The sequence below is a fragment of the Siphateles boraxobius genome, unplaced genomic scaffold, assembly GCF_051911475.1.
Source record: "Siphateles boraxobius isolate OS27281-9 unplaced genomic scaffold, OSU_SipBor_1 1, whole genome shotgun sequence".
Taxonomy (NCBI): Eukaryota; Metazoa; Chordata; class Actinopteri; order Cypriniformes; family Leuciscidae; genus Siphateles; species Siphateles boraxobius.
In genome coordinates, this window is record NW_027508699.1 from 13,356,099 (window position 1) to 13,375,731 (window position 19,633).

The 19,633-nt window shown below is 37.9% G+C and overlaps 1 protein-coding gene across 1 annotated transcript in view; it reads right to left on the reverse strand.

Annotated features, from left to right (window-relative positions):
* Positions 1–176: 176 nt before the first annotated feature.
* Positions 177–19,633, reverse strand: part of cdc73 (cell division cycle 73, Paf1/RNA polymerase II complex component, homolog (S. cerevisiae)) — a 49,479-nt gene continuing 30,022 nt past the window's right edge. Inside the window, exons 11-17 of the mRNA XM_077215665.1 lie at positions 15,375–15,432; positions 14,730–14,765; positions 14,330–14,417; positions 7,149–7,310; positions 6,171–6,271; positions 5,436–5,577; positions 177–1,130 (exon numbers count right to left, since the gene is read on the reverse strand). Coding sequence (XP_077071780.1) covers positions 1,094–1,130; positions 5,436–5,577; positions 6,171–6,271; positions 7,149–7,310; positions 14,330–14,417; positions 14,730–14,765; positions 15,375–15,432 — 624 coding nt within the window. The 3' untranslated portion in view covers positions 177–1,093. The remainder of the gene's footprint in view (positions 1,131–5,435; positions 5,578–6,170; positions 6,272–7,148; positions 7,311–14,329; positions 14,418–14,729; positions 14,766–15,374; positions 15,433–19,633) is intronic.

Here is a 19,633-nt window from a genome sequence, read left to right on the forward strand (position 1 = left end):
CAAAAAGTTCCAAATCCATTTCTACTGTTGTCAAAAGTAGCACTGTGCGCAAGTGCATAGAATATGGCAGAAATTGTTTAATGTTGGTGATTTGTCACATCCAGTGTAGAGACAGTGTAAGCCTTGCAAACTTATTACAGGCTCTAATGAAACAGAGGAAAGACATGCATCACCACTTGTTAATACTTTTTAATTTTATTCAATAATAATCCACATTCAACAGAAATGTTTAAAAACAAACATTACTTTTAAATGCATTTATACAAAACAAACCATCAAAAAAAAAAAAAAAAAACCGTGTACCCTTGTAGATAACTGACTTTGCCTTGTGGAAGCAACTGAATTTTCCATTTCAAAAATAGCAATTAAACGCAAGCAGTACTTGGGTTTCAGGGTAAAACTTTCCCAAATTTTCCAACATACTGCAGAATTACAGAGCATATTGACCATGAACAATCTGAAGTACAGATTTTATATAACCGTAGCATCCTAGATATTTATTTTTTGATAATTATTTGTGGTCTTGTTGGTTTTGAACAAGGGTATCTCAACCCTAAACCACAAGGCCTTCTTCTAGTCTGACTTAAATTTACCATTTGCTTTTGTGCAGTAAACTTCAATGCACTACTCTACGCTTCATAGAACAGAAGGCAGAAAAAAGGACAAAAAAAGGGAACAAATTGAGTTGATTATTACAAGAGCTTTTAGACATAGCATTCATTTTATTCATATCAGCGAGTCACCATTTTTAATGGGTCTCCATTATCCAGTTTTAACAAAAAAAAAGAGAGAGAAAAAAAGCATCAATATCTCCTTTTGAATCTGCCTTGATTACCAACTGCTTTACAATTGAAAAATACAAATCTACTGAGAAAACATGACAAGGACCAACCCAAACATCCAAATTTCCTCTTGCTCACCCTGACCTGTTCATCTCCAGGTGGAGGAAGAGACTACAACTCATACTGGTGTCAGCAGAAGGGGAAGCAGATGGAAATCCAAAGTCCAAAGTGCTTACAGGGGGGCTGAGAGGAACGGGGGTCTAGTGGTCCATCTTGAAGATCTCCATGGCCTCGATGAGCTGACAGCTGTCTCAGAACCTCAGATGGGCCTTGTGTTTGACCATGTATCTGGAGCGAAAATAGAGGGATAATTAGCTATAGAATTCTACTGAAATTATTATTTGAGCTGGACAATATGAAGTTTCATTTCTCAAGCATTAAATTAGCCAATTATTTCAAACTGAAATCAAACAATTCTCATTTTCACAACAAGAAACTTCAAAAGACACTATGCAACATTCAAAAACGCCATGTAACATGTTTACATGCACCAAAAACTCAATTATTTGATGTGGACTGTAGGTCAAGAGAAACAGAAATATGATCAGTAAGATGGAAATAAAAACAACTTAACTTCTAAAGTAATGCAATGATTTACAGTACTGTTCAAAAGTTTGTGATCAGTAAGATTAAGACTTATTCTGCAAAGACACTAAAGATAATGTAACAATGTTTTAATGTTACAATGTTATGTTTTGAACTTTCGATTAAAAAAATTATTGGAAAAGCATCACGGTTTACACAAAATGGTAAGCAGCACAACAGTTTCAATATTGATATAATAAATGTTTCTTGATCAGGAAATCATCATATGATTTCTGAAGGATCATGTGACACTGAAGACTGGAGTAATGATGCTGAAAATTCAGCTTGCTGTAGGAATAAATTACATTTTTAAAGAGGTTATGAATTCCATTTGATATGAAATCAAATTTCCCTTGTTCTTTTGGTATATAGCAGGATATTTCTATAGTACAATAACCTCTAAGTTTCAGAAGTCAAAAGTCTTAGAACGTAAAATTAACAGATTGACATGAAAATGTAGTAATCTCATCAAACGCATTTAATTAAATTATACTTAAATTATAAATAAAATTATACTTTTAGCAAAGAACAGCAAAATACCAAAAGCAAAAATAACTGATGCGATCAAAATTAAAATATTTATTTTTTGATACTGTACAGTTTGATATATTAGCCTGTGTGTGCAAGGCCTGTGTGTGCATCTCCACAGAAAGTGTTCATCACGTGACAGGCTGTTGGTCTGAGAACTACAGGGAACAAGGCGGCTGCACAATGATGAAACTCGTTGCTGAAGTGGAGAAACAAAGTTCTGTACGACCTGCGGGACTTTTTATATAAAGATTTAAATGCTAAAGAAAAAAATCAGTCAGCTGTTTTTGCCAAATATAAGTTTTAATGGTAACACTACCTAATGCTAACTAATGAACCTTATTGTAATATTACTCATTGTTCTTTCATGTTAGTTAATACGCGTGTTACAGTATTTATTAATCTTTGTTAACATTAGTTGAACAATAAATGAACAGCTGTATTTATATTATGTTAGTTCACAGTGGGTTAACTAATGTTGACAAATACAACCTTCGATTTTAATAATGTATTAGTAAATGTTGAAACTAATATTAATAAATGCTGTAGAAGTATTGCTCATTCTTAGTTCATGTTAACTAATGAACCTTACTGTAAAGTAAGCCGTTATAATGCCGTTATATGTTACCGTTTTAATTTAATGTTTGTGATTTTAGCATAAGAAAAGTAAATGTTTTTGCCACTTGCTTGAGCAAATTAATATATACATTTATATAGAAGTAATGGATTGAATTATATAGAAGTAATGGATTGAATAATATGTTGTTTAAATTCAGTGTTTAAACGTGAATAAATCTATGAAAGACCGTACAAGTTTACTGTGTACAAAGAGAATTGCAATAATAAATTCTGCAATAAAAAAGAATGAATAAATGTTGTTTGTGGTATGCAAAGGATCAGTTCCGCACTGCAAACACTGCATATATGTGAAAGCACATGAGTGCACTGCAACACACACCACAGGCGCCAGACAGACTCCAGCAACAAAACAATAGAGATGCCTCCGATTACATTTTGAAGTGCAGACTTGTCGAAAAACATTTTCAGGCTTTTCAGAGAGACTGAAAATAAAATACGATGCAGTGCTGACTACATTGGAAAAATGCCGTTCAAGACCCTTTTAATATACACTCACCTAAAGGATTATTAGGAACACCATACTAATACTGTGTTTGACCCCCTTTCGCCTTCAGAACTGCCTTAATTCTACGTGGCATTGATTCAACAAGGTGCTGAAAGCATTCTTTAGAAATGTTCGCCCATATTGATAGGATAGCATCTTGCAGTTGATGGAGATTTGTGGGATGCACATCAAGGGCACGGAGCTCCCGTTCGCAAAGATCCCACCACATCCCAAAGTTGCTCTATTGGGTTGAGATCTGGCGACTGTGGGGGCCATTTTAGTAAAGTGAACTCATTGTCATGTTCAAGAAACCAATTTGAAATGATTCGAGCTTTGTGACATGGTGCATTATCCTGCTGGAAGAAGCCATCAGAGGGGTACATGGTGGCCATAAAGGGATGGACATGGTCAGAAACAATGCTCAGGTAGGCCGTGGCATTTAAACGATGCCCAATTGGCACTAAGGGGCCTAAAGTGTTCCAAGAAAACATCCCCTACACCATTACACCATCACCACCAGCCTGCACAGTGGTAACAAGGGTTACTCATTCTGTTTACACCAAATTTTGACTCTACCTTCTGAATGTCTCAACAGAAATCGAGACTCCTCAGACCAGGCAACATTTTTCCAGTCTTCAACTGTCCAATTTTGGTGAGCTCTTGCAAATTGTAGCCTCTTTTTCCTATTTGTAGTGGAGATGAGTGGTACCCGGTGGGGTCTTCTGCTGTTGTAGCCCATCCACCTCAAGGTTGTGCGTGTTGTAGCTTCACAAATGCTTTGCTGCATACCTCGGTTGTAACGAGTGGTTATTTCAGTCAAAGTTGCTCTTCTATCAGCTAGAATCAGTCGGCCCATTCTCCTCTGACCTCTAGCATCAACAAGGCATTTTCGCCCACAAGACTGCCGCATACTGGATGTTTTTCCCTTTTCACACCATTCTTTGTAAACCCTAGAAATGGTTGTGCGTGAAAATCCCAGTAACTGAGCAGATTGTGAAATACTCAGAGCGGCCCGTCTGGCACCAACAACCATGCCACGCTCAAAATTGCTTAAATCACCTTTCTTTCCCATTCTGACATTCAGTTTGGAGTTCAGGAGATTGTCTTGACCAGGACCACACCCCTAAATGCATTGAAGCAACTGTTATGTGATTGGTTGATTAGATAATTGCATTAATGAGAAATTGAACAGGTGTTCCTAATAATCCTTTAGGTAAGTGTATATTCAAACTGAAAATAGTTATTTTAAATTGAAATACAGGTTTTATACTATTGTTTTTACTGTATTTTGATCAAATAAATTCAGTCTTGAATAAAATAATCATACCAACCCTCAACATCTGAACAGTGGTATATACATCAAAACAAGTCTTTGAATTAATAAATCTTTTAAATCACTCATAGAAATACAATTTTGTCAGAATTCATTTCTGTCCTCACTGCACCTCATACATGTTTTTGGCAGACACGTGAAGGCCTTAGACATCGTTCATGACTCCACACTAGGGATGCACGAAATATCGGTCACCATACCGGTATTGAACGATATATGTTCATTTTTAATGTTATTGTCATCAGCCTGATAAAAAAAAATTTGCCTGATATATTAAAGCCGATAAATGGATTATTTCCTTCATCTGAGACACTTCAGAGCACGGAGGAAGAGACTGTGTCATTGTGTGAGGAGCTGCTTCACTGTGAAAAGTGCTTTGGAGTACAGGAGAATATTGCAGAATGGCTCGCTTCCCACAAGATCTTTTCTAAAGAGGAATGATCAGATGATATTTTTTAACAAGACAATGCTCCTGCCCAAATTGCAAAGACAACCAAGTGGCAGTTTGAGCACAAGTCCATCAAGCTCATGTTTTGGCCAGGTAAGAGTCCAGATTTAAACCCTATAGTGAGTATTTGGTCTGACATTAAACTTAAACTGGGAGACATTTTTAACAACTCATTAACTGTTTGAAGCCATCAACATTGAGTGGAACAACTCACTCTTCGTTCTGTAAAAGCCTTCTGCAAGTTTACCCACACAGTTTAAACATTAAAAAAAAACAAAGGGGAAGGCTATTCCATGCTCAGCTAATTTATCTTCAGTATTTTTGCAATTTTTGCCAATTTCCCAACCAGAGTTTTGGGATTAAAATGGTCAAAATTATTAAAAGACCACTAAATATTTTGCAATTTATGTCTTGGACCATTTTTTTGCCCAGGAGCGTGTGTACCAAAAAGATTGCCACGTTGGTAGTGCATGTGTGACAACAGTACACTGTCAGAAGCCATTCCTCTCCAGTGTGTGCTATGCTAAATGTAGGTGAAAGGACATCAATTGATGGACACGGAGTTGCAATCCTGACCTGTCCAGTGTTTCCCAAAAGCGGAGGAAGACGGGCCGGTCCAAGTGTCGCTTGTGGTGGCTCAGCTCCAGCACGGTCACGTCCCACTTCTGTACGTTTGGGTCCGTCCGTGCCTCATCGTACTTCAGGTGAAAGGCTCGGACTAAAACAATAGCATTACATAAAACACTTTACCATTACCAATGTGGTGTATTGTGCAGGTTTTGCTCTGTCATGAACACCTGTTTAAAGGACTTTCTAAAGCACCTTTTATTTTATTTCAAAATACTGTTACTGTTAATTTGGACAGTGTCAATATCACTGCAATAATGATCGACACGTACAGTAGCTCTTTAAGTAATACACTGTCTACTAAAATTAAATGTAAGGGGTTTAAAAACCAATGGGGGGAGAGGGAGGGAGGGAGAGAGAGAGAGAGAGAGAGAGAGAGAGAGAGAGAGAGAGAGAGAGAGAACACTTATGGATCCAGTGGATTTTAGGGGTGAACCAGTTTTTTTTTTTTTTGCATATCATCTATGTGTCAGTTAAGTCAGTTGGATATATCAGTTTAGATTATCTCTCCGTCATTCTGGCTTTGGCAGCACATAAAGGCCCATGTTACTCTAACAAAATTTAGTTCTTGTTTAATTCAAGTACTTTCAAAGACCTGTTTGTCTTCAGACTTTCCAATCCTTGTGTGTGAAATTTAAGTAACCCTCGTAAATAATGTGTTGCGTTTCCCCAGAGCAATCTCACTTTTGGCAAATATATCCACAGGAGATCCATCAGGCAGCAGCCATGGCCAGCCCTTAAACTGCCAGGCAGGACCCTGTACGAAGACGGCCACTACACGATCCCTGTGAACAAACAACAGTCTCAAATCAATTCTTAAATCCCAAGATCAATCTTTCAGTTGATGCATGAAAAAAAATTGTAGCACGCCTCCCATCCAATAAATCACAATAAGCTCTATATTTTGATACTTTTTATATTAATAGGAATTTTGATAATTTTACCATGAAATTCAAATTCAAACAATAAATGTTGTTTGAAGCCGTTTACTGTGCCGTGGAAATCAAAAGGTATTTTGAAAGAAACTGTACAATTTACTGAAATGTATCATGTCTCATGTAATCTCTCAGTGTGTCTCATGTAATCTCTCAAAGTGTCTCAACCGTAGTAAGACGTCAACACAACAACTTGTAAACTTTGTCATGTAATGACACATTAACCTCAGGAGAGCCATTCAATGGCCATAGCTTAATAGTTAGCTAGAAAAATAACTAGATAGGAGCATTTTGCTAAATGTATGCACTATTACAGTCATTTTTTACTTAACCTGTTAGTGACATCTGAATTAATTTGTTTGAATAAATCTGTCATAAAAACGAGTTAATGTTTAGATATACATAATTGTTTGTACTCTAATTTATTTAAGTGTGTATATGTATGTATGTATGTATGTATGTGTGTATGTATGTATGTATGTATGTATGTATGTATGCATGCATGCATATATATATATATACACATTTTTTTTTACATTTATTTTGTTTTTATACAACTATTAAGTAGTATTAATAGAGTATTACATTTGATTATTAAATTGTAAAATAGATATAAAGTTTATTTAGCGAAAAAAAAGGCTGTTTGTCTATGAAAAAATAATTTAGTGCATCAGTACTCGAGAAAAGTATAGGCTCTGCTTCTAGATATTGTGAAAGGCCGGCTCACCAGTCCTGTGGGGCCAGTTTGAGCGGCTGGTCGATCACTCTGTAGGGCACAGTGACGCTGAGCGTGGCACCGCCCGGCTGAACCTGATCTTTACGTCTCTGCAGAAGAACCTCGTTGTCCCTCTGGATGCCCTGCTTCTTCTTATCCTCTGATGTGAGAAATCTGTAAAGTAAAACAATTCCAACAGTGATATAAAATACATTTGACCAATTTACAATTTGCAACGGTTCATTCAATTGACATTTGTTCAGAACTCCAGTGCGGACATTGTCTAAAACACAATTGCATCAGGTGCTCAAGACTAACATTAGAGAGCAGTAGCACCAGTGCCACTTAGTTTTACAGATGGTCGGAGGAATTTTAAATCATAAAAATGCAAACCAATAGTTATTTTATGATTAAATTAGTTTTAAGTGCAATACCTAATAATATTGCATATTTATTGGGAAAGCACTGAGCTTAAGTTAAGATTCAGATAAAAGGAACTTTAAAAAGTAAATAAAATTAACAACAGTAACAAATCACAATGCAAAAACATTGAACTTTGTCACAATAGCATGGTTCCGGTTAAGGTCGGGACCAATGTTCCCTCTAATTTTTTTTCTTGCTGAGCAAAACTTTTTTCTATTGGGCGGACATATTTCGCCACCTGAGCAAAAATACAAAACGGAATTACTTTTAATCAAATGAATTAATGATACTGAGTTATAATATCAGCACCACAATGAGAAATCACATGAAATCCAAACAGCAGTCGAATGAGGAAAGACAGCTGTCCATAACTGCATAGACGACTGCAGTAGCACAGCTGAATCCGAGTGAGCGAGATGATTAGGCTTACTTAACTGATAGCAAAATGATTTTGACACATATGCTTCCTTTAAGTTTCATTAAAGAAGCAGTCCTCAACCAAGTTTCTAACAGCACTTCGCGTTTTCTGTTATCGGTCACTGTGTCGCTGCAACGTCTGTCAGCGGCAGCGCGTTTTCTACTAGAGCATGTGAAGATAATTGTTTTTCCTCAACATGAAATTGAAACAATATAAACAAGATAGATATTATGTTGACTCAAGTGTATACCTTCGTTCTGTATGATAAGTGGAACGGTCTGTTTTATTAGCGTTTTTCCCCTTTCGTACTGATTGATCTTAAATGCTTCTTTACATTTTTTTGTTTACACATAGGCCTATTGTTTAATGTTTTCAACTGAAAGAAAACCTTAAGATGCAACTTAAGCTTTTTGCGTATATTTAATTTCCCTACTAGTCAACGAAGTTGTTTAACAACAGTGCGGGACATATGCGCTATCCCGCAGCAGTAAGTCATGAAGCGCAGTTACAGATGACGTCATATCTAGCAGGATTCCATAAACTACACAGAACCCCACTATTCGCCAACGCAATGTTTAAATTCAGGCAAACTTTATACTTTATGGACAAATATACATAACGAAAGATGACACAAAATTTAATACCTTGGAAAATGGCATTTAACACTTAATACTTTTTAAAGGCCTTAATTTTCTCTAAATTGATTTATCAACTTTTAATACTTTTTAAGACCCCGCGGAGACCCTGTGACAACATTCGCGCTTAAAAAAAGCCACAGTTTGCAGACATCCCACGTAAGTCTCGCGTAAGTTCTGGGAGTCTCCTGCATATTGATAGCGGCTCCATGCCCGCAAAATAGTTAAAATCTCCCGGAATCTATTGTGGGCGAGCAAGAGCGCGCATGCGAGACAGAAAAAACTGTGCTCTAAACCATATAGCGTGTGCACGGCAGAGAGGGAGAGAGCGAGAGACCTTGCGTGTGTGCCTCATGAAGCGCATGTAAGACAGAGAGCATCCTGATTGGCCGGTTTCGGCTTTAAAAAAATAAATGTAAAATCGAGAATCGAACCGTTGCAACTCCAAGCAACTTTTCTCAACTATAAATCATCTCCTCAAACCTCAGATCCCCCTACACTCAGAGAACTTGCAGGAGCATTGCAATACCTTCATCTCCTTCAAATCAAAAGTTGAAAAGATTTGTTCCCTTTTCTCCAGCTCCCCTGCCCTCCAGCCCCCCGCTGTATCTGCTCCCTCGCACCTGCCCCCTCTTTTCCCTAGCCCCTCTGTTCCCCCAGTTACATCCACTGACCCTCAATCTGGGACTACACAGCTCCTTTGCTGTTTTACAGATATCACTCAGCATGACATCGAAGACCTTCTAAGGAAGATGAAGCCTTCCACCTGTGATCTGGATCCTTTTCCCTGAGCCTTGATAAAAAGTCATTCCGCTGGAATAAGTCCCTTGATCACCAAAATCATCAATCAGTCTCTCCGATCTGGCCAAGTCCCTAAGTCTCTGAAAACTGCGGTCATTAAGCCAATACTCAAAAAGCCCTGCCTTGTACCCCGAAGTACCAGCCAACTACCGGCCCATCTCCAACCTCCGTTTCCTGTCAAAGGTGCTGGAAAAGGTAGTTTCTGCTCAGCTTCACAATCAGCTCATAACAAACAGTCTTTACGAGAAGCTCCAGTCTGGTTTTCGCTCGGGCCACAGTACGGAAACTGCCTTGGTCAGGGTCACCAATGACCTGCTGATGACGGCTGATGCTGGCTCTCCATCACTTCTCATCCTTCTCGATCTCACCGCAGCATTTGACACCGTGGACCACCATAATCTTCTACACCGCCTTCACTCCTCCATTGGACTCTCTGATACTGCTCTGGCCTGGTTTACATATCTCACGGACAGAACTGAGTAGGTATCCCTGGGTGCTGCTAAATTGGACACACACTCTGTCACTTGTGGTGTCCCTCAAGGATCTGTCCTTGGCCCCACCCTCTTCACGCTGTACATGCTCCCCCTTGGTCATGTCATCAGCCAGCATGGAATATCTTTCAATTGCACCGCTGATGACACCCAAATTTACATCAAAACAAATCCAAACCCCTCTGCAGCACCTTCCACACTTTCCACCTGCCTGGAGGAGATGAAGACGTGGATGGCGGCTAACTTTCTGCAACTCAACAGCTTAAAAACGGAAGCCATTCTTGTTGGCACTCCGCACCAGACCCGGTCATCCACCATAGTGTTGGGGGATATGCTCCATTTTCCTATCGTCAGCCTGTGAGATCGGCGATACACGATAGTATAGTGAGGGGGCGGGGCTCACTTTACACTTTGATTATTAACTTGATTATTTACTCATTAATTTGCTTGTTTTATTACTTCGTTTTATATGAGAATCTTTTTCTATTTTGCTAGCAAAGGTGGAGTGTTTATTAATAGTCTAAATCAGGTTATTTCCCGCTATGGTGAGGTACAAAAAAAGATCCTAATCATTCTTGTATCTTACTCAGAGTATTTCAACATGTTAGCGCGAAATGAAGAATGAGAGGACACACATATCCTCTCATGCGTTACAGATGAAGCATTTTGACGCTATTTTTGCACGAGTAAACGCATGTAAACGCGCTCGTTCCCTGAAAGTGAAAGTAAAAATGGAGTGAGCTTTCGGCATCTCTCAGTGACGACGATGGATATAACGGTAGGCTATAGCAACTATCTTAATTTACTGGCTCAATATTTCTCTTGTTGACTGACTTTAATGACTGAAAAACTAGCCTATATCATTTTAGTGATTTATTATTATTTAGTAATTGTATTGTTTTTAGTGTTATTAGTGCCATTAAACGTTTTGTTAATGTGCTATAGAAACAAAATACTGATGAACAACGACGCCGTTTTCATCTTGGATCTGTATAAGAATGATGCGTCTGTTAAAACAGCTCTTGACAAATTGTGAATGGATCACCTTTAAATTCAGTTTTGATGTGGGATGTAGTTTTTTTAGTCTGTTTTAAAAACATTTTCTTAGAGGAGTCCTCATACGCGCGTGTCGGTGATGTCGCAAGTGTTAGTCTATGGTGATGTCGTTATGAATTTAGGCAAGGCAAATTAATTGTAGGCTAGTTCCCATTATTTATTTTATAATAATATTAGATTTATAATAATAATAATAATTTATTACATTAACGGTAAACTAACCAATTATCGTGTTGATATCGTCAAAGGCATTTGCCATCGGCAAGATCTCGGACCATCGTCGATACACGATACTATCGTCTATCGGCACAACCCTAATCCACCATCACCAGCATCACCTTCTCTGGTCATGACATCCACCTCTCTTCCTCAGTCACAAACCTTGGTGTTAGAATGGACCCTCACTTGACCTTTGAGGCCCACATGAAACATCTTTGTAAAACCTCTTTCTTTCATCTTAGGAACATTGCAAAACTTCGCCCAATGCTCACTTTCCCTGATGCCGAGAAACTTGTCTAGGGCTGCAGCTATCGATTCTTTTTGTAATCGATTAATCTAGCACTTAATCGATCGATTAATCGGATAATTTTTTGTGTGTTTTTAAACAACTGAAACAAATAATGCATAATGAAAATGATGTGGCTGTAAAATGATCAAGCATTTGGCTTTTATTTCTCAAAAAACAAACAAAAAAAACTTATTCCAACTCCAACATTTGGCTCCAAAACTAGGCCTATTTATTGCAATTTTTACCCATTTAGTATAAGTGCCAACAATGTTCTATGCTCAATTACTTTGGTAGCCAATTAAAAAGTCTTCCCCAAAAGTACGAGTGGATTTGGAGAAGCAGGCTGGGGAATTTCATTTTTTGTTGTTGTCTGTAACTATTTGGAAGAGGTGACATACAAACAAGGTCTCGCAAAGACTGCAATACAATATTTGTTCCTCCATCATGTCGCGGTGTATACAGTGAATGCATGCTGAAATTATTGTTGCGTGGCTACATGAAAGTTTAAGCATATGTGATGCATTGCCGCAATTGATCTGACTGGCGCGTGAGAGAGACGAGGGTGCATGTGTTTGTGTGTATGCGTGTGTGTCTGTGTAAGTGAAGGGGTTCACACACCTACTCGCGCAAATAATTAAAGTTGCGTTCGATTACATACAAAGTCAGTGCAAAGACGCTAATGACGCGAACGTGTTCCGCGCACGTTGAAAAATTTCAACTCGAGCGAATGTTTAAGCGTCTAACTAGACGCGATAGACGAGTATTTGACGCTCTATTCGCGTTCGGTGTGAACACACCATTAGGTTATGTTTCAGTGACGCTTGGTGAGAGCATGGAGTGGATGTTTTCGGTTCAGATTCTGAATCATTGAAGTCGTACTGTAGTGGTATGCCAGGTCTACTTCGCAGTAGACACATTGTACCTTGTTCTCTTCCTTTTTAAGTATGTAATGATCCCAAACTTTAGACATTCTCTGCCGTTTATGGACATCTTTACTCTTCGCCATCGTGCCAAATAAATGCAAAATGTATCACGCGCTATAGTATAGATCCGCGTATAGTGAATTACATTTTACATAGGAATTTAACGAGGCTTCGAGGCAGAGTTTTTGCCTCGAGGAATTTTTGTAATCGAGTAACTCGAGGAATCGTTTCAGCCCTAAACTTGTCCATGCCTTTGTTTCCGCCAGGCTGGACTATTGCAATGCCCACCTTATCAGGATCCCAAGCAAGAACATCAAGCAGCCGCAGTACATCCAGAACTGTGCGGCTAGGATCCTGATGGGCGTGCGGAAGTCCCACCACATTACACCCATCCTCAAATCACTCGATTGGCTTCCTGTCCAGTACAGGATTGAATTCAAAATTTCCCTTTTGTCCCATCAGTGCCTCCATGGCACTGCCCCCCTATATCTCAAACAACTCATCACTCCCCTTTCCTAATCACGCCATCTTCGCTCTGGACAGGCCAACCTCCTCCAGCCTTTGAGGACAAGGCTTCGTACTATGGGTGACCGTGCCTTCTGTTCATTTGCACTGTGGACTCTGTTAAAAAAGGTCTTAAACCCCATCTTTTTAGAAAAGCCTTTTAGGGCTAAAAGTGTTATTTTAATGTTTCTGTTTTTATTTATTTTGTATGTGTAGCACTTTGAGGTCATTGAATTGATGTAAAGTGCGTTATAAATAAAATGTATTATTATTATTACCTTAGAATTGAAAATTTAATCGAATCGAGGATTTGGAGAATCGTGACACCCTTAAGTTCTTTGACCTTGTTGTACCAGTTGAGGGAAGCGTCTGCAAGTCTATACACACATTTCTTTAGTTTCCACAACGCATTGTCTACGCCTGCTTCTGGTGGAGCACGAATGTAAATGTCTCTTGAGAGTTCCATTCCCTGCAAAAAGGCAGACCTAATATCCACAGAATTTACTTTCCATTTGTTTTGACAAATAACAGCTAACAGCAGACTCTGAGTGACTCTGATTGCACATGTGGGAGAATCTTTTTGTAATTCATGAATATTGACTTCAAAACCTCTCGCCACAAGGCGAGCTTTGGGAACAATACCATTAGAGGTTTCCTTCAACGTACAGACCCATCTAGTAGAAATACATCTTTGACCCTTGTCTATGACCTCTTCATAAACATAATTATTTTTCCAGTTTTCAATCTCTTGCTGTTTAGCAGCATCAAAAGAGATGTCTTTGGTAATGAGTACATCAGCATTAGTGTTATCACATTCAGTGAGAAGATCAACAACATGTGACATGTCTAAAGCTTCCTTCTGACCCTCGCTGCCATTTGGTTCAAGATACTGCACGTTGTACCAGTTTTTATATTGCCCTTTTGCTTTTCCTGCTCTGCCTAAAACTCTGGCAGTGTGCTTAGTGACATTTACAAACAGAGATGATGGTAATATCTGACCTGTTCTCAGTTTGACACCAGTTACGAGATGGCAACCTGTGACATTCTACCCATTGTTGTTCACGTCCTCAGACTCAGATTTATGCATTTTTTTATATCAACATGATCAATGCTAAAATGAAGCTGCAGCAGACAGATGGTACAAGAGTGAGGTCTGTAAGTTGTTCATGTTCACTATTATTGTAATGTTATGTGATTTGAGACATGGTAATTTAAAGTCTCGCTTTGCAAACTCTACGGTTCATGTTTTGAAGGAGGCGTGTCTTTGGAGACACTCTGAAGGGAGGGTGGGATCTCATGCTTTCAAAGCTAGCTTGCTACTGTTAGTCGCTCTGAAAATTGCCCACCCTATCCTTTTAATTTAACAGCCTTATTTTAGCCTTAATGTAGATTAACTTAACTTTTCTATGAATCAAACATCTAATCAGCACTCACTTGAGGTCCTGCAAGAGATCCTTGGCATTGAGCATTGTGATTAAAGATGTTGTAGCAGCAGGGATGATGATAATGGGAGTTCTAGAACCTGGGAAAAACAAACAGAATCCACCAACTGAATTTTTTTGTAAAACAAACTAGCTCTCTGCAAAGATCCTATGAGAAATCAATTAAATATTTTAGAGCAAAGATAGAAAGAAAGATGTATAGACTATAAAAATGTCCATAAGCTTTCCATGTCTGAAAAAAACATTTTTAATCTTGAGACCTGTAACCATGTCTTGATTTTTTTGTGACTACATAAAGGTGTAAAACCCCATAATTTGATAGACTTAATTATAAAAACATTCTTTGTTCAAAATAGCATGTCCTTTCCTCATCCACATTGTTAAAGACGTACCTTTCTTTTGGTTGGGAGGGGGTCTTGCTTGAGAGACTAAAGTAATGAAAGAAAAAAAAAACAGATTTTTTTTTTATTCTAGACAGAAAATGTGATATCATTCATGCGCATGCTACAACTACGCATTTGTAACATGAGATTAACCGTAACAGGTTCAACATTTCAATTGTGTATCTAAAATGATTTGTGTGAAAATTGTGAAATTTTGTGGCGCGTTGGCATCAAGTTCAAAAGAGAATCAATCCTTTAATCTTTATCCTTGTGCAACAGAACACTCCTCTATATTTAAAGATTTAAATATAGATATTTTTCAAACAAAAACCCAAAACCTCCCTTCACAATGCATTTATTAAACCACTCACTGGAGTCATATGGATTATTTGTATGATAGATGGGTGAGCTTTTAGGATCCTCAAAAAGTCGGGCACTCTTCAATGGCATTACAAAGCTGGGATGAGCCAGGATATTATTTAAATACAAGAAAGTCATATTGACCTAGGATGGCTTTAGGGAGGGTTGGGTTTGGGTTTTAAAAAGTAACAGACAAGTTAAAATAACCGCCTCAGATAATATGCTACATATGCAATAATATAGCTATAAAATTACACAAATTATTCCTTAAATCTTAAAGGGGTTCTTCCATACCTGGTCTGGGAACAGGCTGCATGGCTGGTGTTTGGGCCTTTCTAGCAGATGCTCCTTCCTACACACACAAAGAGAGAAAGAAAATGGACATGAATGTAAAGGTGAGTCAGGTTAATTTAAATTAGCCTGAAGGCCAATCAAGTAACAAAAAAAAAATCCTTGAGAATCCGTTTTCATTAGTTTGACCCAAAAGATGCACACTTAATGTATCTCTTCTTGTCATGGTGCTGAATACTTAAAAAAAAAAAAAAAGAAGCAAAGTCAAAGGGGGTAATTTGGGCTTTCTGTCTTGTACTGAATACCAGTTCAGTCTGTCTTAATTTAATTTCCTGAAGAGAATTTGGTTGAAGCATTTAGACGAGGGGTGTCAAATTCAGCTCCTGACTTAAACGGCCACAATCCTACAAACCTAGTGTTAGGTTTTTCAAATCAGACTGAAGAACTTGATTAGCTGGATACTCCCTGGGCCAATTACATAAACCGCTAAGTCCAGTCTTCAAAGTTAAACGTACCTTTTTCTTCTTTAAACTTTATGTAACTGATTTTAAAAAGATATGATTGACCCAATCTGATACTGAAAACCAAGTCTGATTACCCCTTGACAAACTGTTCGGGGGTCCTACTAGATTTTAAGACTTCATCTTAAATCAGCATAATGGCTATGTTTATGCAACTGGCACCTCAGGTTCATATTCATAAATATTATACATTAAAAAGGTTAAATAAAATAAATATTCTACCCTATTCAACCAGTTGATAAATCTTTCTCTCCAACAACTTAAATTTTAATTAGCCTGTTACATTCAACATTGTTAAATACATTCTAAACAGATTGTCTCAGTTCTCTAATAAATAAACTATATATAAACAACAACGGTTTGTTTTATATTTTTATTTCCAGCACGTTATATTCTGATCATTTTGATTCCAACCCTAAACATTGCAGGTAAACCACTTACATATGCTACAAAATGTTGCACTAGGCAACTAAATGTCTGTCATTAACCACTGGCTAGTACATTTTTAGATTACACTAGCCAGTGATTGAGTTCAAGGTTAATAATAAGTTAAGAACAGATTTTCACCATGTGTCCCATGACGCTTGAGGCATCTACAAACTAGAACACCGAGCATTAGAAGTGGAAATATTTTACAGGAGTATTTGAAGTGGAATTTTCATAATAGATTCTAATACAATGCTAATCGACATAGCCTTTATAATTGTGCAGAATATTATAAAATATATTTTGTGTCCGAATTTTTGATCCGAAGCCACATCAGATTACAGAAGGTTATTTAAAGATGAACTGAAATTTGAGAAAAGGTGATATAACAAATGTATTTTATTTATTCTCATTGGTACAATTATTAAAATGGCAAAAAAAATTAAAAGGGATAAAATGGTACGTTGAAAATGTTTTTGCTACGCGGGCGCAGCCATGTTGGATTTCAACATTCGGTTACGTCACTGGCATGGTAAGGGGGGGGGGGGGGGGGGGGGGGGGTCATACTGTATTGCCCCTGGCTGTAGTAATGAAGTGTATAGGGCTAAGGCAGCTGGGGTTACGATACATTTTCACAGGTGTAAGACTGGAAAAACTTGAAGGACTTTAAGAGAGGGCCACTCTCTGAGAAAACAAAGGAAATTAACATTTGAACTCCCCCTCATGCACTATTGAGACGAAGGTCTCACCTCCCTCATCCTAATCTACATTTCTCTCCCCCATTCTTCATCCTGGCAGAGGTCTCCCAAATTCACACAAGAATCTAAATGGTTTCATGTGAATGATTATCATCTAGTTTTTTTATACATATTTGGTATTATTTGAAATGTCTCGGTACGACTGGTACAAATGTCTCATTCCCAAAGAAGTAAACCCAAAAGGTAATAAAGTTCTTAGGAAGTTTAGAAATATCTTCCACACTGGAGGGTGTGTCTTTGAGATAACACCTTCGACCATTTGACTGAATGCTAATTTTCCACTGCTAGCAAATGGTGACTTACAGGTAAATTTCCACTGTGAATGATGTTTAGATTTGAAATGAGGTCTGGGTATATAATGAAACGCAGCGAGAGCTCAGGGCCTTTTTCTATATCTGAGATTGGCCCGTGAGGCTGAGAGTTGCGAGACTCTCAGCCTCACGCATTTCTTGTCGGGTAAACTTTTTCCTCTTTGTTCTAGAGCATTTGATGTTTTGCACTGATTATCCTTGAATTGATTATGAAATTATAATGCTACATTTACCTGATATATTAAATTGTGACATTTGATTATTCTAATTGACTTTGACATTATTTTCATTCAAGAGTTTAAAAGAATAGTAAAACATTCGCTCACATTTAATGATGCACAGATATAATTGAAAAACCTTTTCATTTTATGGAGTCAGATGAAACGAGTTAATACATAAGATAAAATGTATTGCATTTAACCAAAAATACTTTGCCACGTGAAAAGACAGTAACACGCAAAGACCTTCACCGCTAATTCGAATACCGCCATTGGATCGAGTTAGACGGCCTTACACAGGCTACCTTTGACAAGGAAACCAGCCCTCAAGTCATGGCTAGCTGCCTTAAAACTGTCTAGCCCTCCGACAACCCCTGGATTTCGAGTCTGTAGTGAGCATTTTTTTAGCGACAGACTATTTAGAGATATACTTTCGTCACTGAGTACATGAAGCGTCTGACAATGTCTGCATCAAATCTTGTTAAACATGCCTAGTTTACTTTTTTCAGCTGTAAATGTGTGATTAAATAATGAAGTATCTATGCACTGTGTACACAGAGGCGAACCAACACTGAGTGGGGGCCCCAGGCAAAATTAATCAATGAGGGCCTTTTTTATTTTATATATAAAGTTGCAAGTGCGGTTTTTCCACTCACAGGCACCAGAGGGGGGCGAGACGACCACCATTCAACCCGAAAAGAGTCATAACCATCCCAATAACTCTGAAGCTGTTCAGTTAAGCTAAAAAACTGCATAGTGCTGCTTTAATTTTATTTCAGTTTACAAAATTGTTTTTTGACCAGTAGTTTTAGTCTTAGTTTCAGTTTTCGTTTACGAAAATAACCTTGGTGAGGTGAAAATGACAAAGTTTGGTGTCAAATACAAAGTTTGGTGTCAAAATGTCAAGGCATTGCAGAGATAAAGCCTGAATAGTCATTTTGGCAGCATGCATCAACTTTGATGCTGCAGTATACAGTAAACTAACGCTGCATGTAGGCTCAAGTCGTGCTTGTGATGACATACAATATGATGACATTAAATACAATAAAGCGTTGGGGAGATACAGCCTCACGTTTGTTTTTGCAAGCGCTACATAAAATTAGTTTGTGCGGTTCTATGGGCTGCCATAGACTTCCAGAGAAGAATAATAAGAACTAGGGTTGGGCGGTATTTCGGTAATATCGTATACCGCGGGGTCTTAAAATAGCAACGGTATCAGTTTCAATACCGTCATTACCGGCACTTATATATAATAAATAAATATAATTTATTTAATGCCTAAAAATGCTTATGTAGTTGTCATCAAGTGACAGTGTGGAGGAGAAAGAGAGAGAGAGAGGGGAGAGGCGGTAAATACTGACGAGGCAATTTGTAAATGTTGCAATAAAAAAGGTGAGAGATGGAAACACCTCTAACCTAATGTCGCATCTCCGAAACAACCACCCACTCTGTGCTGCGAGGATGCATTTTGCCCCGAGTTCATTAAATAAGCGCATTCGTTTATATTTGTTAAAATATTATAATGTTATTTTTTTTTACGTTGATAATGAAAACTGAAGAGCACTAGTAAGATGGGATGCATCGGGAGTCAGACATTGACCACTTAATTAAGTTTCATTTTGTAAAAGGCCTTTCTTTAAAGTGAATTTCGTTTTGTATAAATTGTATCCTAATTTTAATTATTTTTTTTTATCAACCAATAATAAATAAGAATCAAATATAGCAGACAACATAATCATGACATGATCGTGCGCTGGCGCGCCACGGTCACTTGCATTGAAATCTCATCATAGATTAACCGAAACTCAGTGTATGTCTCACAGACATGACAGATATCTAAATAAAGCTTGAAATTTCATTAAACGAAACAATTCAAAACGAAAAGAAATAGGCCCCTCGCTGATTATTTAATCCATGATGTGCATTTCTCTCTATGCGCGTTCTATACGGAAATGGCGATCATCAAATTAAACGAAACTATTCCAAACGAAAAGAAATAGGCTAGCCTACTCTCTGATTATGTAATCC